At 48.8% G+C, this 27388-nt stretch overlaps 1 protein-coding gene and 2 long non-coding RNA genes across 3 annotated transcripts; 1 reads left to right on the top strand and 2 right to left on the bottom strand.

The window, feature by feature from the left end:
* Positions 1-1111: 1111 nt before the first annotated feature.
* Positions 1112-1977, top strand: LOC122034012 (peroxisomal and mitochondrial division factor 2-like). The gene is made up of 2 exons (XM_042593150.1): positions 1112-1258; positions 1324-1977. The coding sequence occupies exons 1-2, from the start codon at positions 1112-1114 to the stop codon at positions 1975-1977; spliced, it is 801 nt and encodes a 266-aa protein (XP_042449084.1).
* A 16322-nt stretch (positions 1978-18299) lies between these two features.
* On the bottom strand, positions 18300-19448 carry LOC122035274. The gene is made up of 3 exons (XR_006126942.1): positions 18989-19448; positions 18818-18883; positions 18300-18743 (listed from the first exon to the last, which is right to left on the bottom strand). It is a non-coding gene; the product is annotated as an uncharacterized LOC122035274 (long non-coding RNA).
* Positions 19449-26285: 6837 nt separating this feature from the next.
* On the bottom strand, positions 26286-27122 carry LOC122033309. The gene is made up of 3 exons (XR_006126489.1): positions 26975-27122; positions 26804-26869; positions 26286-26729 (listed from the first exon to the last, which is right to left on the bottom strand). It is a non-coding gene; the product is annotated as an uncharacterized LOC122033309 (long non-coding RNA).
* Between the last annotated feature and the right edge of the window lie 266 nt (positions 27123-27388).

Genomic DNA, 27388 nt, shown 5'->3' with positions numbered 1-27388 from the left:
TCCACCCCATAAGTTCTTCTTACAAGTCTGCAATTATTTTCGCATTCCGCTCGGCCAGGTAGTCCCTAATTCCATTAGGCTGCTGAGCGGGGTGATAGTTCTCTTTAAACTGAACGACATCCCCCTCGACCCTAAGATTTTCCACTACTTTTTTTATCCCAAGCAAGCCGAGTGGGGCACCTTTGTTTTCCAGTCTAGGATAGGTTTCGTCCTCTTCGATAACATGCCGAGCTCCAACAAACATTGGAAGGAGCATTTTTTCTATGTACGTTTTCCCTAGCCGCCAACCTTTCGTACCAAGTGGCAGACGGCGATGCCAGCGCAACCGGAGCTCGGCAAATTTAGAGGCGACGCGGCCTACCTTCATGCAGCCGAACGACTGGTTGGTCAGCATTATCATATTGACAAGCTGCTCCTTCCGGGAGTAATGCACATATTCGGCTTGTCTTCTACCCTAGCCGATCTGCCCTGCAGCATGAGTAAGTTCCCTTATCTTCCCGTTTATTTTGTTCTAACTGATTTATTTTTTACTTTTACAGCTGAAGTTATGTAGCGCGCCAAGGCTACCGAGCGGCTGAAACTACGAGCCGCCGAGATCGAGGCAGCCAAGAACAAGGAGATCGCCGAGCGGGGCCTTGCTCCAGCGGATCCGGTCGGCGAAGAAGGTGAGGGGACTCAGGATGTCCCCGAAGCCTTAGCCGCTCCTGCCTCTCATGACGAGGCTGCGGGCGACATAGAACCCTCCGCTCAAGTCGAGGTAGAGGGCCGTTCGGCTGACGACGTTCCTCTGGCAACTCGGAAGCGCAAACAGCCGGAGGCAACATCTCAACCGATTCCATCCGATGAACCGCAATCCGAGCGGGGCGACGAAGCTCCAGTGTTGTCCGGGACGGTTTCTATCGAGAGTACCCCGACGCCGCTCGGCTCTCCAAGGGTAACCTCTGCGGTGCCGCCCTCCAGTCCTCCAAGAACGCTGCGACGTATTAAGCGATTGGGCGATCGTCCTTCCTCCTCCGCCGGTGAGCCGTCCGGCAAGGCTACTGCTTCTAAAGGTGATCCGTGCGGTCCGAAATTGATAAAGACCGTCTTGCGCCTCCCGTCTGAAGAATACATGGCAGCCGCTGATCGGCCTATCGTCCCCGAGCAGCAAATCACACTCACGGGTCCCCTCGCCAAAGCTTGGGAGGACGCTCATCTTCTGATCGCCATGATGACTCCTGGTCAGCTTGGCGACAGCAATCTACAACATGCGACCGGGGTATGTTGTCTTGCTTTGTTGGTTATTTCGGCTCGAGCTTCTAACCTGCTCATATTCGTTCGCAGAACTGGGTGGAGCAGATTGCCATAAGCAATCGCTTGGCCGAACTGGAGGACGAACTGAAGAAGCTCAAGGCTGCGGGGGACAGCAGACAATCGACGGCCGCTCTGGAGAAGGCTAAAAGGTTGCTGGAAGCTGAGCGGGGTAAGACTTCCGGATTGACAAGCGAGGTTGCCCGCCTCGAAGCCTTAGTCAAGCAGCGGGATAAAGAAGTAAAGACCGCGACCGCTCGGAAGCTCAAGGCCATTGATGATATGGACTTGATGAAGGTGGAGAACCGGGGGCTGGAACAACGGGTGAAGGAGCTAGACGCCTCACTAACTGCCGAGCGGGAGGATCGCTCCGCCGATCGGACCAAAGCAGAAGGAGCCTTGCAAGATCTTCAGGCTACCCTGGATGCTTCCCAGACCGCCCTCAAGGATTACCAAGATGGAGAGCCCGGTCGATCGGCGGAGGTACGCAAAGCGTTCGTCCTCTCGGACGAGTTTGGCGAGAAATTTACCGACAAGCTCTCCTTGACTTTTGAGGAGGCAATCAAAGTGGCGGTGGAATACATGAAGAACAAAGGCCATGCTCCTGCCGATCTGTCCGTCCCTGCCGAAGACCTGGCGACCATGATGAGCTCCATCCCTGACCATCTTTTTAATTTTGATGACTAAGAATCTGTCTGTGAGGCTATTTTGTAATTTTTCTGTATCCGTGCCGGTCGGGGCAAACTTTAGAAATTTTGTCTTTCCGCCGGTCAGCGTGAATGAACGGTGTCTTGTTATTTTCCCATTCTTCCTGCGTCCGATTTTTGCTTTTCGCCTTGGTCTTGATCTTTTTGTGCCCCAAGTACATTTTATAAAGGAGCCGCTCGGCCTTACGCTATTACGTCGGGTCCGACCGAGGACTACGAAGAAAACTATCCATCCGGCGGCCCTATAGGCTTCGGTCGCCGTCGAATTTTACCGTCGGAACTTGACAACTGTCCGATCGGTGGGTTTATAAACGCCGGGTCGTCTCTCGATATTTAACGTCGGAGCTCGACGGTCTTCCGCTCGGACGTTTATAGACGCCGGCTCGTCTCTCGATATTTAACGTCGGAGCTCGACGGTCTTCCGCTCGGACGTTTATAGACGCTGGCTAGTCTCTCGATATTTAACGTCGGAGCTCGATGGTCTTCCGCTCGGAGGGTTTATAGACGCCAGCTCGTCTCTCGATATTTAACGTCGGAGCTCGACGATCTTCCGCTCGGAGGGTTTATAGACGCTCGTCTCTCGATATTTAACGCGGAGCTCGACGATCTTCCGCGAGGGTTTATAGACGCCGGCTCTCGATATTTAACGCCGAGCTCGACGGTCTTCCGCTCGGACATTTATAGACGCCTCTCGATATTTAACGTCGGAGCTCGACGGTCTTCCGCCGGAGGTTTATCGTCTCGTCTCTCGATATTTAACGCCGGAGCTCGATGGTCTTCCGCTTGGGGGTTTATAGATGCCGCCTCTCTCGATATTTAACGTCGGAGCTCGACGGTCTTCCACTCGGAGGTTTATAGACGCCGGCTCGCCTCTCGATATTTAACGTCGGAGCTCGACGGTCTTCCACTCGGAGGGTTTATAGACGCTCGTCTCTCGATACTTAACGTCGGAGCTCGGCGGTCTTCCGCCCGGACGTTTATAGACGCCCTGCCTCGATATTTAACGTCGGAGCTCGACGGTCTTCCGCCGGAGGGTTTATAGACGCCCGCCTGCCTCGATATTTAACGCCGGAGCTCGGCGGTCTTCCGCCGAGGGTTTATAGACGCCTTGCCTCGATATTTAACGCCGGAGCTCGACGGTCTTCCGCGGAGGGTTTATAGACGCCGCTCGTCGATATTTAACGTCGAGCTCGGCGGTCTTCCGCTCGGAGGGTTTATAGACGCCGGCTCGCCTCGATATTTAACGTCGAGCTCGACGGTCTTCCACTCGGACGTTTATAGACGCCGCTCTCTCGATATTTAACGCCGGAGTCGACGGTCTTCCGCCGGACGTTTATAGACGCCCCTGCCTCGATATTTAAAGTCGGAGCTCGGCGGTCTTCCGCCGGAGGTTTATAGAGCTCGTCTCTCAATATTTAACGTCGAAACTCGACGGTCTTCCGCCCGGACGCTTTAGACGCCGGCTCATCTCTCGATATTTAACGCCGGAGCTCGGCGGTCTTCCGCTCGGACGTTTATAGACGCTGGCTCATCTCTCAATATTTAACGCGGAACTCGGCGGTCTTCCGCTGGAGGGTTTATAGACGCCGTCTCTCGATATTTAACGCCGGAGCTCGACGGTCTTCCGCCCGAGGGTTTATAGACGCGGCTCGTCTCTCGATATTTAACGCCGGAGCTCGACGATCTTCCGCCCGGAAGTTTATAGACGTCGGCTCGTCTCTCTATTTAACGTCGGAGCTCGGCGGTCTTCCGCCGGAGGGTTTATAGACGCCGCTCGACTTTTAACGTCGGAGCTCGACGGTCTTCCACTCGGAGGGGTCCCTCGATACTTAACGCCGGAGCTCGGCGGTCTTCCGCCGGAGGGTTTATTGCCGACTCGTCTCTCGATATTTAACGCCGGAGCTCGACGGTCTTCCGCCGGAGGGTTTATAGGCCGGCTCGTCTCTCGATATTTAACGCCGGAGCTCGGCGGTCTTCCGCCGAGGGTTTATAGACGCCGCTCGTCTCTCGATATTTAACGTCGGAGCTCGGCGGTCTTCCACGACGCCGGCTCGCCTCTCGATATTTAACGCCGGAGCTCGGCGCCTTCCGCCGAGGGTTTATAGATCGATATTTAACGTCGAGCTCGATGGTCTTCCACCTTGACGTTTATAGACGCCGATATTTAACGTCGGAGCTCGACGGTCTTCCGCTCGGACGTTTACGCCGCTCGTCTCTCGATATTTAAAGTCGGAGCTCGACGGTCTTCCGCTCGGAGGTTTATAGACTCGTCTCTCAATATTTAACGCTTAAATCGACGGTCTTCCGCCGGACGTTTATGCTCGTCGATATTTAACGCCGGACTCGACGGTCTTCCGCCGACGTTTATAGACGCGCTCATCTCTCAATATTTAACGTCGGAACTCGACGGTCTTCCGCCCGAGGGTTTATAGCGATATTTAACGTCGGAGCTCGGCGGTCTTCCGCCCGGAGGGTTATAGACGCCGGCTCGTCTCTCGATATTTAACGTCGGAGCTCGGCGGTCTTCCGCTCGGAAGTTTATAGACGCCGGCTCGCCTCTATATTTAACGCCGGAGCTCGGCGGTCTTCCGCCCGAGGGTTTATAGTCAGCTCGCCTCTCGATATTTAACGCCGGAGCTCGGCGGTCTTCCGGAGGGTTTATAGAGCCGGCTCGTCTCTCGATATTTAACGCCGGAGCTCGACGGTCTTCCGCCGAGGGTTTATAGACGCCGGCTCGCCTCGATATTTAACGCCGGAGCTCGACGGTCTTCCGCCGGACGGTTTATAGACGCCGGCTCGCTCTCGATATTTAACGGAGCTCGACGGTCTTCCGCCGGACGTTTATAGACGCCCTGCCTCTCGATATTTAACGCCGAGCTCGACGGTCTTACCTCGCCGACGTTTATAGACGCCGCTCATCTCGATATTTAACGCCTGCTCGACGGCTTCCGCCGGACGTTTATAGACGCCGCCTGCCTCGATATTTAACGCCGAGCTTGACGGTCTTCCGCTCGACGTTTATAGACGCTGCCTCTCGATATTTAACGTCTGAGCTCGACGACCTTTTTAAGGCTAACTTCAATACAACCGCTAACCCATTGGCCATCCTTGAATTAATTTTGCTTCCTGCATTACAAGGGTACGGGCGACCAAAATATATGCAAAAATAATTTACATTAGTGAACCTTTCACCCAGCCCGATAAGGCTGGAGATGATTCGCGCTCCACGGCCGGTCCAGCTGACGCCCGTCTCCATCCTCCAAATAATAAGCGCCCGAGCGGAGCTTTTCAATAACCTTGAAGGGGCCCGCCCACGGTGCTTCCAGCTTGCTGATGTCGCCGACCGACTTGACTTTCTTCCAGACAAGATCACCGACCTGGAATGATCTGGGGATTATGCGGCGGTTGTAGTTTTGCTTCATCCGCTGCCGGTACGCCATCAGCCGAACGGACGCCTTGGCTCTTTCTTCTTCGATCAAATCTAGCTCCAGGTTTCTCCGTTCGGCGTTGTCCTCATCATAATTTTGGATCCGAGCGAACTCGACGCTGACTTCAACAGGAATGACCGCTTCTCCACCATACACCAGATGGAAAGGCGTGACGCTCGTCCCTTCCTTTGGAGTCGTTCGGATGGCCCATAAGATGCCTGGCACTTCATCTACCCAGCTTCCTCCCAAGTGGTCGAGCCGAGCACGCAGAATACAAAGAATTTCCCGGTTGGCTACTTCGGCTTGACCGTTGCTTTGGGGATAGGCCACGGACGTGAAGTGCTGCTCGATGCCATAGCTTTGGCACCAATCTTCGAGCAACTTTCCAGTGAATTGCCGCCCATTATCGGAGATAAGTCGACGGGGGACGCCGAACCGATAGATGATGTTCTGCCAAATAAATTTCTTGACCATCTGCTCGGTGATCTTGGCTAGCGGCTCGGCCTCCACCCACTTGGAAAAATAATCCACCGCCACTAACAGAAATTTTCGTTGCCCGGTCACCATAGGAAATGGACCAACGATATCCATTCCCCACTGATCGAACGGACATGAGACTGTGGATGCCTTCATTTCCTTTATCGGTCGGTGGTAGAAGTTATGGTACTTCTGGCACGAAAGGCACGTCGACACGGTCCGATCGACGTCCGCTTGTAAAGTTGGCCAAAAGTATCCCGCTAGCAGGATCTTCTTAGCTAGTGATCGTCCGCCCGGATGCCCTCCGCACGATCCTTGATATACTTCTTGGAGTATGTAAGCCGAGTCATCCGAGCTCACGCATTTCAACAGCGGGCGTGAGAAAGCCTTTTTGTAAAGCTGATCGCCGATGAGTGTGAACCGACCGGCTCTCCTCCTTAACAGCTGGGCTTCATTCTCACTGGATGGTGTGGCGCCCGAGCGGAGGAACTCTATGATAGGTGTCCGCCAGTCGCTTGGAAAGGTGAGGCCTTCCATCCGGTCGACGTGTGCCACCAACAATACTTGTTCAATTGGCTGCTGAATAGCGACCGGCGTTATTGAGCTCGCGAGTTTGGCTAACTCATCGGCTGCTTGATTTTCTGCTCTGGGTATCTTCTGGACAATAACTTCTCTAAAATTGGCTTTAAGTTTCTCAAACGCTTCAGCGTAGAGCTTGAGCCGAGCGTTGTTAATTTCAAAAGTGTCAGAGAGCTATTGCGCAGCCAACTGCGAATCCGAATGAAGCGTTACCCGACCGGCGCCAACATGCCGAGCTGCCTGCAAGCCGGCTATGAGGGCCTCATACTCTGCTTCATTGTTTGTAGCTTTATAATCCAGCCGGACGGATAAGTGCATCTTTTCTTCTTGAGGGGAGAGCAACAATATTCCAATCCCGCTTCCGAGCTGAGTGGACGACCCATCCACATAAATTCTCCACATAGCTTCCGGCTCCGTCTTTGGCACCTCAGTCACAAAATCGGCCAAGGACTACGCTTTGATCGCCGAGCGGGGCTGGTATTGGATGTCAAATTCACTCAACTCCGTCGTCCATTTGATGAGCCACCCGGATGCTTCTGGATTCAGTAATACACGCCCGAGCGGGCTATTGGTTTTGACAATGATGGTATGCGCTAGGAAGTACGGGCGAAGGCGCCGAGCGGCGAGGACCAGAGCAAAAGCTAGCTTTTCGAGCCTAGTGTAGCGAGATTCAGCATCTTTTAAAATATGACTAAGAAAATACACAGGCTCCTCTCCGCTCGCCCTCACTAGTGCCGAGCCGATTGCTTGCTCGGTGGAAGACAGGTAGATGCAAAGTGGCTCACCTACAGCCGGCTTGGCTAATACCGGGAGGGAATTCAGATATGCCTTCAAATCTTTGAACGCCCGATCACATTCTTCATCCCAATGAAATTTGGTGGCCTTGCGCAAGATTTTGAAGAAAGGCAGGCTTCGGTCGGCGGTTTTGGATATGAATCTGGACAAAGCAGTTATCCGACCGGTCAAACGCTGCACTTCCCTCAGATTTCTTGGGGGCGGCATGTCTTGAAGGGCTTTTACTTTGCTGGGATTTGCTTCAATACCCCGCTCGGTCACTATGTACCCCAAGAAACGTCCTCCTTTTGCTCCGAATAGGCACTTCTGGGGATTTAGCTTGACTCCATATTTGCGTAGCGTTCGAAAGGTTTCTTCCATGTCCTTGAAGAGATCGGCCGCTCGGACGGACTTGATGAGAATGTCGTCCACGTACACTTCCAGATTTCGCCCGATCTGCTCTCTGAATACTTTGTTCATCAAGCGCTGATATGTGGCCCCGCATTCTTCAATCCGAACGGCATCACATTATAGCAATAGGTGTCGTCGACCGTCACGAAGCTGACTTTTTCTTGATCTTGCGGCATGATGATATCCTTGGTAAGCGTCACATACATATTAATTCAGCCAGTGAGTCCACCTGATCTATCCGCAGAGGATAAAGTCCTTCGCAAGCTTTGTTGAGATCCCGAAAATCTATGCATACTCTCCACTTGTTGCCTTGAGACTAACACTCGTTAGCCACCACTTGGGAACCGCACCAGATATGGCCGGCCCAAGCTTCTCAACTTCCGTCCGGATGATGGCATTCGCCTTGTGAAATCTCTTTTCTCGTTCATTGGCCGAAGGCGTCCGGACGTGAGCTCATGCGCGCTACACTTGGTGAAATTCGCATCATGGGTCGACTGACAAAGACATCATGGTTTCTTTGGAGGCATTTGATCACTTCCTCTTTTGGCCTCCAGATCGGACGCAATAAAGGTAGTGGCCTCCGATCGGATTGGATGAATCTGCACTTCCTCCTTTTCTTCATAAATTAAAGAGGGTGGCTTTTCAGTTATGGCGTTTACCTCGATCCGAGGTTCCTTCCGAGCGAAGTTGGCTTCTGCTCGGATCATCTCGACGTAGCATCGCCGAGCCGCGAGTTGATCTCCCCGTACTTCACCCACTTTATCCTCCACGGGAACTTGATCTTCCGATAGAAGGTGGAAACGTTGCTCGAACTCGCAGGCCGTCCCAAATGACGTTAGGACGAAGGAGAATCGACCACCACGAGTTTGCTGTCCTCGTCCTCTGAGCGGCTCTTCTCCCGATGAGATAGCCACCGAATCGTCCGACCGTTCCAGAAACCCGTATAGGGGGTTGTCATGGGCTTGATCAATTTGTAGCTGATCGAACGCCTTCTTGAATATGATGTTGACTGAGCTTCCTGTGTCAACAAATACGAGGTGAATAGTGTAATTGGCTATTACTGCTTTGATGAGGAGAGCGTCGTCGTGGGGTACTTCAACTCCTTCCAAGTCCGAAGGTCCGAAACTGATTTCGGGTCCGCTCGCTCGCTCTTGGCTGCAGCCGACTGCATGGATTTGGAGCTGCCGGACACTCGCCTTCCTTGCTTGGTTAGAGTCACCTCCGGTCGGCCCGCCTGCTATGATGTTGATCTCGCCTCGGGAAGCATTGCTTCTATTTTCTTCTTCCCGAGCGGACGATCGGGGGCGTTCCCTTGACATCCGGAGATTCTCCTATCTCAGAGAGCGATGCCGCTCGGGAGTTTGTCGTTGTCTCCTATCAGCTTCCGTCCGCTCGGCTTCACGAGGCTTCTATCGTCTATCGTCTGTCGTCTGATGGCGACCGACGACCGCCACCTCTAGGAACGGGGTGAGCGATCAGTGGAAGGCTCCGACAATCCCTGGTGTTATGTGTGTCCGTCCGGTGAAAGGAGCAGAACATTGGAGTCCATCTCTTCCTCGTCCTTGGCCGCTCGGCTGCTACTTCTTGAACATGAGGTCTTGGATGAGCACGAATTGTTTCGGCCCGTGCCCGCTCGGCTGGAGTTTCTTTTTTCCGGGCCGCTTGCGCTTCCTCCACGTTGATGTATTCGTTGGCCCGGTGTAGCATGTGATCGTAGTCTCGGGGCGGCTTCCGAATGAGCGATCGGAAGAAATCCCCGTCCATGAAGCCTTGTGTGAAGGCATTCATCATGGTCTCCGAGGTGGCCGTTGGAATGTCCATGGCCACTTTGTTGAACCGCTGGATGTAAGCTTGGAGCGATTCACGGGCTTCCTGTTTGATGGCAAACAAACTAACGCTAGTTTTCTGGTAGCGCCGACTGCTGGCGAAGTGGTGGAGGAAGGCCGTTCGGAAGTCTTTGAAGTTGGTGATGGATCCGTCCGGTAGTCTCCGAAACCACCGTTGAGCCGATCCCGAGAGAGTGGTAAGAAAAACCCGACACTTTACTCCATCTGTGTATTGATGCAGGGTTGCCGTGTTATCAAACTTGCCCAGATGATCATCCGGGTCGGTTGTCCCATTGTATTCGCCGATCGTCAGAGGTACGTAGTGCTTGGGCAGAGGGTCTCGTAGAATAGCCTCTGAAAATTGCCGATTAATCCGCTCGGGCGATGAGTCCGTGCGGGGGGCTTTTCCTTTTCTGTCATTCCGTCTAGGCATTTCATCCGAAGAAGATCCCCGATCTCTATGAGTTCGCGGCTTGGGTGCGAATAGGGCTCGATGAAATGCAGCAGTCGGTTGTGCTTCCGCTCGACCACCGACGACGTTGTTGCCGCCTCGCCGCCGCTTCGCTTTTGCTCCACAAGCTCGGCCTCAATTCGACCGAGCGTCGAGTTCCTCCGTCAGCGTCACCGTAGTTGTCGTCCGCCCGCCCATTGTTTCCGTTCGGATGTAGGAGCGTTCCCGCACGGCGCCAAATTGATCTGTCCAATGCCGAATCAACGGACCGGCACGGGCGCCCTCGCCGACGTGGATCTTCGATCGTGGCACGAACCTCCGTGACGACACGAAAGTCGGGCCGGAAGGGGTTCCCGCGACCCCGACGCCAAGTCGCAAGCAAACAAGGAAGAAAGTGGCTCCGAGGTGTTGAGCGTACCTCCCGGAAGTATGCTCTTTATATAGGCGCGAATGAGCTCTGACGTCCACCGAGGCGCATGCGTGTCCGCAGCCCATGCCTCGGTATGTGTCTGTCGAAAGCTTACGACGCCATACTGCTATCGGTCCAATCACGTCTTGATGGGACAACAAACACCTCGTTGTCGACTTGGAGTATGGCTTAGCCATAGGACTTGACGCACGTTAGAAGATGTTCTGTCCTTCTTTACCCACCATCGCCGGACGTCCGGTCGGACGGGTAAGAGCGTCGTCCGGACGACCTCATCCTCGCGGCCACGGGCACGCCCATCACGTCCCATCGTTTGCATTGATATCTGGGAGACTTCCGTGGGTGCTACGTAAGGACCAAGTAGCGATGTCACCTTCTCTTAGGCCTTCCACTCGGCTCTTAGCTATTGTTTCAACTGAGCGTCGGAACCCCGACCCCTGTCAGGGCACCTTTTACTGTTGGATGCTCATCGGTCGGCCGATCGGTCTATCCTTTTCTCCCAAGTCTGGTTGGCTCACCCTTCTCCGGTGGACCCCCCAGCCCTTTGATCTCCACGTGGCGTTGACCCCTCGCAATGGGGTCCTCTGCCTTGACCACCGGATCAATGTCTTTAGGGGGAGGGACATGAAAACTACCCTAGCTTTAAAGACATGAAAACTATTTTTTTCATGAACCTTGGAAGGTGGTTAACCTTCTTTTCAGAACATGCTCAAGGTTGAGCGTTTGAACTTTAATGGGGAGTGGATATCCTCATTGTTCAAGTGGTTTAAGTTAAAAATGCTCAAGGATGGGCATTTGACTACATTAATGGGAGAATGTAGGGTTAAGGATAATGAAGGATATGGGACTTTCATTATTGTGTTGTTCACAACGAGTGAAGTTGTGAACAACGATGAGCGACTCTTCAGGGGGGAGAGTCTCAAAGGGGAGATTATTCAACAAGTGAATTTATTGATGTGTGCCTGATGTGCGTAGATTATATACTCTTTTATGCATGTTTTTACGCACATTTACATACTTTGAGCATGCTTGATCTATGCATTTTTATACTTCCACCTTTCCTTTTAGCTTATTTACTCTTTTGGTTCGGAGATCTGCTTTTTGTACATTTTCTGTACACAGGAGTCGATTTGGTGAAGAATCTACATCTTTGGGCATGCATTGGAGGAAACGAAGGGAGAAAGCACCGGGCCGTGTACCTCACACGGCCATGCACTGGGATGGAGCTCGGGCCGTGTGGAGTTTGGCACCAACAGAAGAGGAAGATGACATGGCCGTGTGAACCTCACACGGCCGTGTCAAGATTTGAAGCCAACCAGAGCAGAAGCCTTACATGGCCGTGTGGATCTACACGGCCGTGTGAGACTTCCAGAGACCAAGCAGGCTGTGGCCGTGTGCACCACACGGCCGTGTAGCATTTCCAGAGAGCAGAAGGGTTCTGGCCGTGTGGAGTCACACGGCCGTGCAGGTTTGGCAGAGAGGGAATTGGACATGGCCGTGTGAATCTCACACGGCCGTGTGGCGCCCGATTCCCTCCTCTATTTAAACCCTTCTTCATGAATTGAAAGGGGATCTCTCCCCCTTTGGGAGAAAGCAAGATTTGGTGGTTTCCTCCCATTCTTGGGAGGATTTCTGGGCAATTCTAAGGGAGATCTCGAAGATTTCGACTCCGGAGCGTGGATTGGATCCGAAGATGAAGCTTCTTTGTAGATAAGTTTTCTCTTTCTCCCTTTTCTTGGTTTCTTGGATTGGGGGATTCAAGGAATGCTTGTAATCTCTATTTCTTCGGGTTTTCTTCCTCGATTCATGGAGTAGATCTTGTATTCTAGGATTAAGGGAGTATTTGTATGATGGATTGATGTAATCTCTTATGGATTTGCCATTTTCTTGTTTCAATGACATTATCTTGCTTGTATCAATTAGATCTTGAATAATTGATGGTGGTTTGCACTTAATTCTCATTCTTGATTGATTGTTTGGATTTCTTATAGACTTGGTAAAGATAAACTCTCACTCGATCATCCGAGGGATCCACGTGACAGGTGCAAGCCCGTGTAAGGACGTTTGAGAGATAATCTTGAAGAGGAAATAGGAATATTCAAGAGAGTAGGATGGATTCTATGATTAGCTTCTTGTATCTTTATAGATTAATAAGTTGTGGGCTTCTATGTTGATATCCGAGGAAGGCATAGTAATAGGTGCGCTTCTGTGTAAGGACAACGTAGGTTCATGTCTAATTAATCCTATTTAGATACATTTCTCAGTCCTTAGCCGGTTGTCTATTGCAAGAGGGAACCGGCAACTTTCTACATGTTTGGAAATTGAGGAATAAGAATTGGTGAACCATTTACATTCAAGAAATCTTACAAAGAAACCGAAACTCCTAGAATCTCCCTTTATCATAACCCAAAACACTAAACTCTTGTTTGTTGATCTCTAATATTAGATTTGTTTACCTTTACTTTGCTTTTGAAACGATTGGATAGTTGTTTAGCTAATTCGCATTGAGACATTTCTAGTGCTTATTCCAGTCCCTGTGGATACGATAATCTTTTATATTACTTGCGACATTTCCATACACTTGCGGAGTGCAACAGTGCCCAAAGATAGAGCATTTGTTGATGTGTGTCAATAGGGGAAGAATGAAGGATTTAAGTTAGGACTTCATTAAGGACTTCATTACCGAGAGGGAGTTTGCCCTCTTAGGAGGAGAATGAAGGGTTTAACTTATGTCTTCATTACCTAGTGGAATGAAGAGGGTTGAGGCTATGGGATTAGCCTAACTTAAATGTGGTATTGTCAAACATCAAAAAGGGGGAGATTGTTGGTGCAATATCCCTCAGGTCAAGGTTGACCTGCTTGACCAAGCTTGAGTCTTGGTTTGTGTTTCAATGTTTGACAATACAAGGTTGATTGAAGAAGAGTCAAGTAGGTCAAGGATTGACCGGATACTTGAATGGGAAGTCCTAACTGGGATGTTAGGCGAAATGAAAGTCCTGGTGAGTGAAGCCAGGCAGCAGAGAAATCCTAGTAAGTGAAGCTAGGTGAAGTCCTGGTGAGTGAAGCCAGGCAGAAGAGAAGTCCTGGTGAGTGAAGCCAGGCATGATGAAGAAAAGTCCAAGTAGGTCAAAGGGATTGATCGGATACTTGGCACAAAGAAAAGTCCAAGTAGGTCAAAGGGATTGACCGGATACTTGGCACAAAGAAAAGTCCAAGTGCGTCAAAGGGATTGACCGGACACTTGGTGAGGGAGTCCTAGCAGGTTAAGGAAGTGACTAGATTCTAGGCATGACGTACCAACAGGGTAAGGTTGACCGAATGTTGGTTTGGGAGGCTTGGGACTTGGTTTTGGGTAAAAACCAAGAGCTGGATTGATCAGTGGATTGATCAGTGGATCGATCAGTGGATCGATCCAGGTAGTTTCCCAGCGCACAGAAAGCCTCTGAATCGATCAGTGGATCGATCCAGAGGTCCCAATCCATCAGTGGATCGATTGGGACGCTGCTGCTTCGCGCGATAAGCGCAGGATCGATCCGTGGATCGATCCAGGCGTTTTTCCAGAGCACAGAGGCACTCTGGATCGATCCAGAGCCTCCCCGATCGATTGGGAGCATTCCAATCGATCGGGATTCGACCGTTAGCGTCGATTTAAGCCGCAGGTATTCATTTCCTTCGGTATCGCTTCCACGACAGACCTCAGATCTTCACCAGCGACTCCACAGAGCTCTCCACGCCAGTTCTTGAAGTTCTTGGAGGTTCTTCCAAGTCAAGAGGCAGATCTATTGCAAGAGGAAGAAAGCTAGGGTTAGGGTTTTCTTGTACTCATTGTAAGCTTTGTGCTTGTATTTTGTATCCTTTCCCCTTCTTCTTGTAGTGTGAACTTGTAGGACTTCTCCGCCTTTGGTAGTTACCGAAAAGGAGGGTTTTATTAGTGGAGGGTGCGTGAGTAGGTGTGGATCCTTAGACTAGTCACCTCTTGTGAGGTGGATACCAAGTAAACCAACCTTGTTAGCGTTGTGTGGTTTGTTTCTTGTGTTTCCGCTGCGCATCTTTGAAGAAACAAGCAACGCCAACCACGAAGCACGCGACGAGCTATTCACCCCCCCCCCCCTCTAGCTACTTTTCGGTCCTAACATGATGTTGCCAAATAGAAAAGTCCAAGGGTGAGTCTTGGCAGTGTAAGTCCAAGTATGTAGTCTTGGCAACATAAGTCCAAGTGTGACTTGTCAAGGTTGAAGTCCTGGAGGTGAGGAGCCTCTTAGCAAAGGAAGACCCGATAATAAGGATAAGGTCGCACGAAGGAACCTCCTGAAGGTAATGTGTGAAGGATGAGGAGGTATCTGAGGGATGTGAGGCTGATGGAGGGGGCTAGACAGCAAGGTCGAGGTTGTGAGGGCAAGAATGAGTGCATGAGAGACTATACTAAAGTTAAATTTTAGGATTACTGTAGCATTACTATAACATTACTGCAACGTTACTGTAATATTACTGAGTATTACTGTAGCAGTCGACAGGTATTTTCATCATGTAACAGTCGAATTCCACTTAGTACTAGTCTACTGGTGGTTTTACCAGTCGACTAGTGGCGGGGAAAATAGTAGATATTTTCCTCCCGAGCTCTATTTAATAGAGCTCGGGGTGCATGGGCAAGGTTGATGAAATTATAAGTGGTTAACCCTAATTAGAGTCTCCAAGTGTTCAAGTGTTGTCTTGTGCAAGTTGTGGTGAGGTTTCTCCACCCACAAGGAGCTAAGCAAGCTAGCCGGGAGTTTCGGGGGAATCATCCACCGATGGATCGAGATTGTCCACCTTATAGACAGCTGTAAATAGAACTTAACATTATTGATTCCAAATATAACTTATCTGTTCTTAGTGGTTTAGACTTGGATCGTAAACGATGCTTAATGTTGACTCTCCGCAAGCGTATGAAAATGTTGTAAGTAATAATAAAAGATATCATATCCACAGGGACTGGAATAACCACTAAATATTTCTCAACGCGAATTAACTAAACAACTAATCAATTGATTTTCAAAAGCTAAGAGCAACTATGAAAGGTAAACAAAGAAATGAAAGAATAAGAAACAAGAATAAGGGCAATGATAAAGGATGTTCTAGGAGTTTTGGTTTCTTTGTAAGGTTATTCAATGTAAATGATCTACCATGTCTTATTCCTCAATTGCCCATTATTTGTAGAAGGTTGTCGGTTCTCTCTTGCAATAGACAACCGGCCTAGGACTAAAATCTAGACCTAAATATGATCAATTAGGTATGAATCTATGTTGTCCTTACACGGGCTTGTTCCTATCACGAACGTCCCTCGGATAATCAACATAGGCATTCACAATTCATCAACCGCATAAAGATACAAAGATTAATGCATACTATCTATCCTACCCCCTTGAATAACCCTATTTCACCTTCAAGATCATCCCTCAAACGTCCTTACGCGAGCATGTTTGTCACGTACGCCCCTCAGAAAATCGAATGAGGAATAACCTCTACAAGATCCACAAGATATCCAAACATTCAATCAAGCATGGTAATTAAGCCCTAATCACAATAATCCACACAAGAAAGAATGGATACAAATAGGGTAAAATCATAGAAATAGGAAATTGGCATATCTACAAGAGTTTTACATCAAATCTCCATTACAAATACTTCCTCAATCCTAGAACAAGAGATCTAATACATAGAACAAGGAAAGAAACCCAAAGATATGGAGAATACAAGCATCTTGATCCCAAATCCAAGAAAGAAAGGGAAGAAAAGCTTATCTACGATGAAGAACCATCTTCGGATCCAATCCTCGTTCCCCGGAGTCGAAATGATGAAGATCTTCCCTTAGATCGCCGGAAATCCCTCCAAGAAGGTGGAGGAACGCCCAAATCTTGAATTTCCCTCAAAAGGGAGAAGATCTCCTTTCAATTCATGAAGGAGGCTTTATATAGAGGAGGGGTTTGGGCACCACACGACCCTGAGGCACGGCCATGTGAGGTTCACACGGCCAAGGCCACTCCCTTCTCTACCTACCTTACATGGTCGTGTGTGATACACGGCCGTGGCACACACTGCTTCTGCTTCCCTTGCACGACCGTGTAGATCTACACGACCTGCACTGCCTATGCCTTTGGAAACCTCGCACGACCATGTTGTGCACATGGCCAGGATCTTCTTGGTCTCTGGAAACCTTGCACGGCCGTGTAGATCTACACGGTCGTGTAAGGCTTCAGCTCTGGATGGCTTGCATGCCCGTGTAGTGTACACGGCCATGGTCTTTCTGGCTTCAAATCTTAGCACGACCATGTGAGGTTCACACTGTCACGCCCCAGAGGAGTCCCTGTCCGAGAAAATTTCGGCAGCATCTCCCCTGTACGGCGGACAATCAAAAATTTCTACAAGCACTAAATACTCAGCCACATGCGGCTGGAATCATAACAATAATAAAAAAAATCAATCACCACGCAGTTTATATATATATTCAGCCTCTGGCTGACACAACCACGCAGTAATAATACTCTGACTCAAAAACCACCCTACTCAACTACACTCGTAAAGCTCAAAACCGACGAACTCACCTCTTCTGCCAACCAGGCAGGCATGTAGTAGGATAAAAACCAAATCCAAATCCATCGATATAATAAAACCCATATCACGTCCATAAACAAATAAATCCAGAACATAAGAGTTCAAACAGTCTAGAATAGAAAGAAACCCAAGAAAACCAAATCCTATCCTCGAGGTCTGCAGGACCAGCACTACGTGCAGTGAGGACTAGCGACTGGAACTCCCTCCTGACAGCATCAACCTGAAAATATCAACAATGGAGGCGGGGTGAGTCCAACACTCAGCAGGTACAATTGATATGCAAAGTAAAGAAATAACACCTAACACTAATCATGCGTACAGTCTCCTGATATAAGAAAGATATAAATATGCATCTGAAGTAAACAGGAGAATGCTGTACTAACCAGGTCCTGAGTATAAGGTCAAACAGTCCGAGTGATATAGGAATCCTGTATGCATGTCAAACATAGGCATCCAAACAAATATGCAGCATATAAATGCAGCAACCACAAACACAAGCAATAAATGCATCATGCATATGATGCCAATGATGCGTCCTGGTCACCCCTGACGCCAGTCGATCATCTCATACAAAAGTGAGGCCGAGTGGGTAGGGCTGTGACAACCATGCACTCTGTCGTAGTGACCGAGTGGACGGGATGCTGTCGGAGTACACCTATCCTCCTACCCCAAATCATAAATGGGGGAGCGCAATGCTCTCATCTCCCAGTACGTAATGACGGGGAGGTATAACTGCCGGCTACCACGCTGCGTCTCACTACCCATGAGCGGACCAACGGTGCCTAACAGAGTCCTGCTGCAACACACTCTGCCTGAATCGACCACTAACCCATGAGTGGTGGTGTGTGCAGATCCATGTAACTGGCGATGTGCTCAACAATAATGGAGCGGACTATCGCACAGCATGCAATCATGCAAATGGTGCATGGCACTAACCACAATATATCCTAAGCTAAACCATGTTATATATAGAAAGTGCACCATAAGTCAATGAATCAAAACAACGGTACACAGATCAGATAAGGTATACAACCTAGGTCCTGAACATGGTGAAGCATGGTATAATCAAAGGTACACTGAAGGTATAAAAACCTAGGTCCTGAACATGGTCAAGCATGGCATATCACTACCCCTATAAGCATGTATAAACAGGTAAAAATATACCTGAGATGCAAAACCAATCAATCAATCAAGCATGTAAGATTTGGGTAGTGATTAACCGAAAACAGATAAGAAACACAATTAATGCAACATGTTAATTTAATTACTAAGCATATCAAATGACATAAGTCAAAAGTACCCGCCTCCGATAAAATGGTCCAAATCCTGACTCCGAGATACTCGTCTCGCGTCAAAGTCCTGAAATACCAAAAATACCTTTACTTTTATTTAACTAGAATACAAATAAACAGCTAAATAAATCCTAAATAGAAATTTAGGGATAAACCCTAAACCATTTCCTTCGACCTTTCTAACGATTAATTAGGATTAATTACCTTAACCCCAAACAACCTTTTTGATAAAAATCCAAAAACCTAAATCCATATAACATAATTATTCTACACAACCTAATGATGAATAAATTATCGATAGGTATCAAGATTATACCTAAACATGAATTAATCCAATATTTTCCTAATCCAATACATGAATCCAACTCATCAACACGTAACCATTACTCTACTTCTTACCTTGATTCAAAGCCACTGGTTTATACTGAAATCCAAAAGTTGTTGGCTGAAGTTACTGCCGTCAAGGGTTGTTGGCTGCTGAAATTCTTCACTGTTCGGATCAGATGAAATCAAGATCAATAATAACCAATCAAACAACAATCCTAATCAACAACCGAAGCTTACCTCACTCTAAGTATCTTCCTGCCAACTCACAACCACAGATCTTGCTGCTGGAAGTTATGTCCGAAGCTATGGATCATCCTCAATAAGAATGGCTAAAGCCCAAACACATTACTGCTCACGGCAGGACACAAACATAGCAAAAAAATTCAAAACCAAACCTTAATCCCTCACCTTCAATCCCATTGCCGGACTACTGTTTCCCTCAGCCTCCTTCTTAAGCTCCTGTTTTACGACGACTCTAGTCGTCCGCCAAGAGAGGGAAGGAGGTACAATCGCCGATACTAGAACAAAGGAGAAATTGGCCGGCAGATGTACTAGGGCACAGATGAAGTCGGACTTGGGAGAAAGGAGAAAGATGACCGGCGCTGCTCTGGGCGTCACCGACGGCAGGGGCACCGGCGTCGGGTGGCTAGGGCAAGCAGAGAAGAGGAGTTTGGCTCGGGCAGGCGGTCGGGCGGCGGTGCTAGGGCTCCGGCAGAGGAGAGGAGGAGAGGAAGAAGAAGTGGCCGACGTTTTGTGCTCTCGGAGAGGGGGAACCGCCGGCCGACGGTTAGGGCAGAGAGTGGGCGCGACGGCGTCGGGGAGAAATGGGCTCGGGCGCTCGGTTTCGGCGAGAAGAGAAATAAGAAATAAAAAGGAAAAAGGATATATATAAATATAATCTTTTCCTCGCTTAAATCGGGTAGCCTAAACAGGCATTTTCCGGACCCCGTTCTTGTTCCCGTTAACTCGTCCATACGAGCTCCGAAAAATTCCCGAAAAATGTCCAAAAATTCCGGAAAAATCCCTTATTAATATTCGCCTATTTCCGGTATTTTACATTCTCCCCCACTAATAAAAATTTGGTCCCCAAATTTCAGTATCTACCATCAGCAAGTACTAATAACAGATAATAGAGTATAAATGCTGAACGGTAAATAAATCACATACCTCAAGTGAAAAGATGGGGATATCGAGCTCGGATAGTATCCTCAAGCTCCCAAGTAGCCTCCTCGTCCGAATGATGCTGCCATCCGACTTTAACCAGCCGGATAGTCTTGTTCAATCGACGCTCTTCCGGTCGAGTATCCGCATCTAACCTCCTCATATGTAATATCGCTGAATCGAACCGGAATATCGCCAAGACATGCGTCGGGTCGCACGTATCTCCTCAGATCGATACGTGAAATACATCGTGAGCGCCTGGTGGTAGTGCCGGTCGGTAAGCTCTCGCTCCGATCCTCTCCAAGATCTCGAAGGGACCAATGTACCATGGAGCTAGCTTACCTCGAGGCCAAATCTCTTCACCCCTTTCGTGGGTGAAACTCGCAGAAATACATGGTCGCCAACAGAGAACTCTAGTGGTCGCGTCTCCGATCAAGATAACTCTTCGGCGATCCTGCTCGACATCCTCCGTCGATAGTACGGACCAACTCGCATCTGCTGAACTCTATGAGGTCCCAACAATTGAGCCTCTCCAACCTCATCCCGGAGGACGGGTGTCAGACAAGGTCTACCATACAACGCCTCAAACGGTGCCATCTGGATAGCCGAATGGAAGCGTTGTTGTAGGCAACTCTACCAATGGCGGATGGTCCTCCCAACGCCTCCAAATCCATAACACATGATCTCAGCAGTCCTCTAAAGTCCGAATGGTCCGCTCGACTGTCCATCCGTCTGCGGATGGAAGGTTGTCTGAAAGCGGAGTTGTGTGCCCAAGGCCTGCTGCAGACTCTGCGAGACGTAAACCGTGGATCTCTATCCAAATAATACTCAACGGAACACCATGTAGTCGATAATCTCTCGACAATACAAATCTGCTAATCGATCCAGATCGCTAAAAAGAGTGCGGATTTGGTTAATCGATCAACGATTACCCAAATCGCATGGCCTCGTCGTGTCCTCTGCAACCCTACCACAAAGTCCATGGTAATGTGATCCCACTTCCACTCGGGAATAGGAATCAGCTGAAGTAACCTGCAGGTCTCTGTGTTCAGCCTTCACCTGCTGACAGACAAGACATCTAGCTACGAAATCCGTGATGTCTTTCTTCATGCCGTTCCACCAGTAGGAACGCCTCAAGTCTCGATACATACGGGTTCCGCCTGGATGGATCGCAAACCGAGAACGATGTGCCTCCTGTAATAGCTCCTGTAAGACCGGATGACCGAGGTACGCATAATCCGCCTCGGAAGTATATAACACCCTCCTCGTCTCGTGAACCTGGCGCACGCTACCCGACCGATGAACGCAAATGCCGATCACCGGCTGTGCCTCTCGGATCCTCGTCACGATCGGTGAGCAACCATGGTAACGAATACCCTCTGCTGGTCCGCCTCCTCAAGATCTAACTCGAGAAAGCTCAATCAAGTCCGTGATGAAGTCCGTGACAAGCCAAGTCCTCTGGACTTCCCTCGAATGCATTCGCAACCACATTAGCTTTCCGGTGGTAGCTAATGGTACAATCGTAGTCCTTCGGAACTCCATCCATCTCCTCCGTCGGAGATTAAGCTCGAGTGAAAATGTATTTGAGACTCTTATGATCGGTGAGAATCTCAAATGTGATACAGTATAAATGATGACGCCAAAGCTTGAGCAAAGATGATGGCGGCTAACTCCAAGTCATGAATGGGTAGTTCTTCTCATGCTCCTTCAACCGACGAGAAGCATAAGAGACTACTCTGCCGTGCATCAAGAACAGCACCAACCTCAAGAGACGCCGGTGTAGAGTACAAAACCATCCTCTCCGGAAGGTAAAACCCGAGCCGACACTAATCTCCGCTTCAGCTCCTGAAAGCTCGTGTCAGCGGCATAGCAATATCGAGAAGCCCTCGACAAAGCGTCGGTAATATCCGCCAATCGAGCGAATCTCGAATCGACTTGGCCCCAACCGTGACCTCGATCTTCGAGGATCAATCAAATACCGCTAGAAACCACGTGTCCCGGAAAACCGATGAAGATAGCCGAATGCACACTTGAACTTCGCGATGTCGTCAAGAATCTCCAAGATCGAAGATCTTATGCTCCTCCTAACGAGAGTAGACCAATATGTCATCAATGAAAGCGATAACAAACCGATCCAGATACTCCAGAAAGATGCGGTTCATCAAATCCGATGGAGCATTGGTAAGCCCAAATGGCATTACCAAAACTCATAATGACCGATACGAAAAGTCTTCAATATCGAATCTCGACTCTCCGATGATATCCGGATCGCAGATCAATCTTAGAATACACTGAAGTACCTCGAGTGATCAAACAAATCCTCGATCCGGTAATGGATATTTATTTCGACGGTAATCGATTCAGTAGTCAATACACAACCTCATGGTACCATCCTTTATCTTGACAAACTGGAGAACCCCATGGTGAAACACTAGGCCGAATAAATCCCCTAAAAGCTCCGGAGTTGAACCTTCAGCTCGTTCAACTCTTTTGGTGCCATACGATACGGAGCTTTCGATGTCGGCGAGCTCAATAGCGAACTCCATGGCCTTACGGGAGGCAAACTGGTAGCTCCTCTAGAAATACATCCGGTACTCACGGACTACAGGAACGTCGGAGAGCATAACTACATCCTCGATCGATCAACGACAACAGAAACCATGACAACCTGTGAGATCGCGAAATAATCGAGATGCCGTCGTCTATGCGGTGAAACTCCACGAGGGTTGGTTCGAGGCGGAAGGTGACCACCCTCGTCAATCAACGGTAGCATGATATATTGACAACCAATCCATGCCAAGAATGATATCAAACTCGACCATCTCCAATACTAGAAGATCTCATAAGTATCATGTTGCCAAAGTCTAACGGCAACCTCGATCTCTGGTGGCGTCTAAAGTATCACCGGTAGGGAGACAGTCAATCGCCGCAACCTAATGGGTAATCTACCAATCTCCGCATAAAGGTACGGATATAAAAGAATGAACTACAAGATCAATCAAAATATCGTGAATGCATAAATAGAAATCGTCGCGGAAAACGGATCCCGCCGAGCATCCTCTCGTAATAGCATGAACCGACCGGTCTGGAGGAGGAGGTGGTAACTCTTGCCGGTAAGCTCGCCATCGAGGCGGACTATGTGCCGATAAGACCGAGAGGATGGTGGACGACGCCTGATAATAAGGTCCTGAGCAAAACTGGGTGCCAAGCACCGAGTACTCTGTCCAAGCATGCCAAATGCGGAGGAGCTGCCTCGTGAAGATTGGGCTTCGCCCTCCTCGATATGCCTCGAGACTAGACTGCCCTCTCGACCTAACCTCAGGGCCGAGCCTTCACCGACAATCTGGCTCCCAGCTTGCAATAAAAGCAAACTGAATGCAAGCCGGGGTGAGGTGATCTCTGGATCCACAGAAACAATGAGTATCACCGGAAGGTGGTTGGCTCACGAGAAAACCGAGCGTCAAGAAGACGATTTACGAGGCCTACGAGGCGCCTAAATACCACGACCTTACCGTCTGCGACTACTCGTGTCCGCCGCTCGAGTCTGACTCTCGATGTCCGATGCTTTCTTTTCCGTCCGGATATGTCTCACGAGCTAACTCTATCATCATAGCTCGATTCAATGCATCGAGTAAGATGAAATCCCTAATCCGCAAGCCGTACATGCGATAACCATCTAATCCTAGATAAACCGTGATCATGCGACTCCTCCGCAACTAACTCGACAAAACCGAGCCAACCGAGGAATTCAGATTATACTCGGTCACAGGCGATTATTCCGCCTCGGACTCATAAAATCGGCGAGCCATCCGATAAGACAATGGAAAGAAGCGGCTCAAAAGCCTCTCGAACCTCGTCCATGTGACGTTGCGCCACCAATGATAGAATCGAGTAACCCACGGCATTTGCTTCATCCCGTAAATGATAAGCAGCCAGCTTTCTCCCACTCGGAGCAAGCCATATAGAAGAAAGTCCGCTCCATAGTCTCTATCCACGACAAAGCCATACTCGGATCGAGATCCCGCGGAAAAGAGTGAAACGAGTCTTCATCGACTCGGCGATCGGAATCCTAGCTCGCGGCAATATCGATGATCCGTGGGGACGGGCAGAAGGCTGGAAACACCGAGCTGATACTACAGGTGGTACCGAATAAACCGGAGGAAGAACTCCTTGTATATACCGGAGCATAAGCGTCGGTGGTACTGTCTGGGAATAAAAGTGGTGGCAAGGAGGTACAGGAAAAGGTACCGATGTGGAGCTGCATCAGAGGCACCGGGGCAGGTGCCACCGTGTCTGCACCGAGGTCCTAGTGGCGGTGGTCCTGAATACGCTGTAGGCTGCGCCGGGGTACACCAATGGTACTCCTGATGGTACTGTAAATAGGGTAGGCGTGGATACCGTTTGTGGCCAAAGTAGGTATCTCTACAGGAGCTATCGGGATTTGAGAGCCCGATGCTCCCGCTGCATCCTGAGTCTGTCACTGACTGACGGGCTCACTAACAGTGGGCATCTCTGGCATATCCAGAGATCCCGTGGTCCTCCCACGTGGTCGTCCAGCACCACGTCTCGCAGCAATACGTGTGGATCGTCTCATATCTGTTAAATTAAATTACAGATATTACTACCAATATAACAAACATAAAATAACAACATACCTAATTGCTGTTCTGTCGCTGTCCAGTCCCCAATTTGACCTCAAAATTCGAACGATATCGGAAATCCAAATAAATCCAAACGAAAATCGAAACATAACCATATCGAAAATCCGATAATGCCGGTTGACTCACAAACCGCTAATCCAAATATCCGAATACCAACAACGGTGTATCCGATAAATCTCTAGAACACCAAAAGCGGTATCATAACCGCTCGATACCAATAAATTGTATCGGATAAATCCAAAATCAAAATACGAAACAAAAGATCGTAAAACGCGCTGATACCACTAATTGTCACGCCCCAGAGGTGTCCGAGAAAATTTCGGCAGCATCTCCCTGTACGGCGGACAATCAAAATTTCTACAAGCACTAAATACTCAGCCACATGCGGCTGGAATCATAACAATAATAAAAATCAATCACCATAACAATAATATATATCAATCACCACGCAGTTTATATATATATTCCGACTCAAAAACCACCCTACTCAACTACACTCGTAAAGCTCAAAACCGACGAACTCACCTCTTCTGCCAACCAGGCAGGCATGTAGTAGGATAAAAACCAAATCCAAATCCATCGATATAATAAAACCCATATCACGTCCATAAACAAATAAATCCAGAACATAAGAGTTCAAACAGTCTAGAATAGAAAGAAACCCAAGAAAACCAAATCCTATCCTCGAGGTCTGCAGGACCAGCACTACGTGCAGTGAGGACTAGCGACTGGAACTCCCTCCTGACAGCATCAACCTGAAAATATCAACAATGGAGGCGGGGTGAGTCCAACACTCAGCAGGTACAATTGATATGCAAAGTAAAGAAATAACACCTAACACTAATCATGCGTACAGTCTCCTGATATAAGAAAGATATAAATATGCATCTGAAGTAAACAGGAGAATGCTGTACTAACCAGGTCCTGAGTATAAGGTCAAACAGTCCGAGTGATATAGGAATCCTGTATGCATGTCAAACATAGGCATCCAAACAAATATGCAGCATATAAATGCAGCAACCACAAACACAAGCAATAAATGCATCATGCATATGATGCCAATGATGCGTCCTGGTCACCCCTGACGCCAGTCGATCATCTCATACAAAAGTGAGGCCGAGTGGGTAGGGCTGTGACAACCGTGCACTCTGTCGTCACTACTCCTGATGAGTGACCGAGTGGACGGGATGCTGTCGGAGTACACCTATCCTCCTACCCCAAATCATAAATGGGGGAGCGCAATGCTCTCATCTCCCAGTACGTAATGACGGGGAGGTATAACTGCCGGCTACCACGCTGCGTCTCACTACCCATGAGCGGACCAACGGTGCCTAACAGAGTCCTGCTGCAACACACTCTGCCTGAATCGACCACTAACCCATGAGTGGTGGTGTGTGCAGATCCATGTGGCGATGTGCTCAACAATAATGGAGCGGACTATCGCACAGCATGCAATCATGCAAATGGTGCATGGCACTAACCACAATATATCCTAAGCTAAACCATGTTATATATAGAAAGTGCACCATAAGTCAATGAATCAAAACAACGGTACACAGATCAGATAAGGTATACAACCTAGGTCCTGAACATGGTGAAGCATGGTATAATCAAAGGTACACTGAAGGTATAAAAACCTAGGTCCTGAACATGGTCAAGCATGGCATATCACTACCCCTATAAGCATGTATAAACAGGTAAAAATATACCTGAGATGCAAAACCAATCAATCAATCAAGCATGTAAGATTTGGGTAGTGATTAACCGAAAACAGATAAGAAACACAATTAATGCAACATGTTAATTTAATTACTAAGCATATCAAATGACATAAGTCAAAAGTACCCGCCTCCGATAAAATGGTCCAAATCCTGACTCCGAGATACTCGTCTCGCGTCAAAGTCCTGAAATACCAAAAATACCTTTACTTTTATTTAACTAGAATACAAATAAACAGCTAAATAAATCCTAAATAGAAATTTAGGGATAAACCCTAAACCATTTCCTTCGACCTTTCTAACGATTAATTAGGATTAATTACCTTAACCCCAAACAACCTTTTTGATAAAAATCCAAAAACCTAAATCCATATAACATAATTATTCTACACAACCTAATGATGAATAAATTATCAGTAGGTATCAAGATTATACCTAAACATGAATTAATCCAATATTTTCCTAATCCAATACATGAATCCAACTCATCAACACGTAACCATTACTCTACTTCTTACCTTGATTCAAAGCCACTGGTTTATACTGAAATCCAAAAGTTGTTGGCTGAAGTTACTGCCGTCAAGGGTTGTTGGCTGCTGAAATTCTTCACTGTTCGGATCAGATGAAATCAAGATCAATAATAACCAATCAAACAACAATCCTAATCAACAACCGAAGCTTACCTCACTCTAAGTATCTTCCTGCCAACTCACAACCACAGATCTTGCTGCTGGAAGTTATGTCCGAAGCTATGGATCATCCTCAATAAGAATGGCTAAAGCCCAAACACATTACTGCTCACGGCAGGACACAAACATAGCAAAAAAATTCAAAACCAAACCTTAATCCCTCACCTTCAATCCCATTGCCGGACTACTGTTTCCCTCAGCCTCCTTCTTAAGCTCCTGTTTTACGACGACTCTAGTCGTCCGCCAAGAGAGGGAAGGAGGTACAATCGCCGATACTAGAACAAAGGAGAAATTGGCCGGCAGATGTACTAGGGCACAGATGAAGTCGGACTTGGGAGAAAGGAGGAAGATGACCGGCGCTGCTCTGGGCGTCGCCGACGGCAGGGGCACCGGCGTCGGGTGGCTAGGGCAAGCAGAGAAGAGGAGTTTGGCTCGGGCAGGCGGTCGGGCGGCGGTGCTAGGGCTCCGGCAGAGGAGAGGAGGAGAGGGAGAAGAAGTGGCCGACGTTTTGTGCTCTCGGAGAGGGGGAACCGCCGGCCGACGGTTAGGGCAGAGAGTGGGCGCGACGGCGTCGGGGAG

The sequence above is a fragment of the Zingiber officinale genome, chromosome 11B (genome assembly GCF_018446385.1).
Source record: "Zingiber officinale cultivar Zhangliang chromosome 11B, Zo_v1.1, whole genome shotgun sequence".
Lineage (NCBI taxonomy): Eukaryota > Viridiplantae > Streptophyta > Magnoliopsida > Zingiberales > Zingiberaceae > Zingiber > Zingiber officinale.
This window is presented reverse-complemented; position numbering and strand designations above follow the sequence as displayed.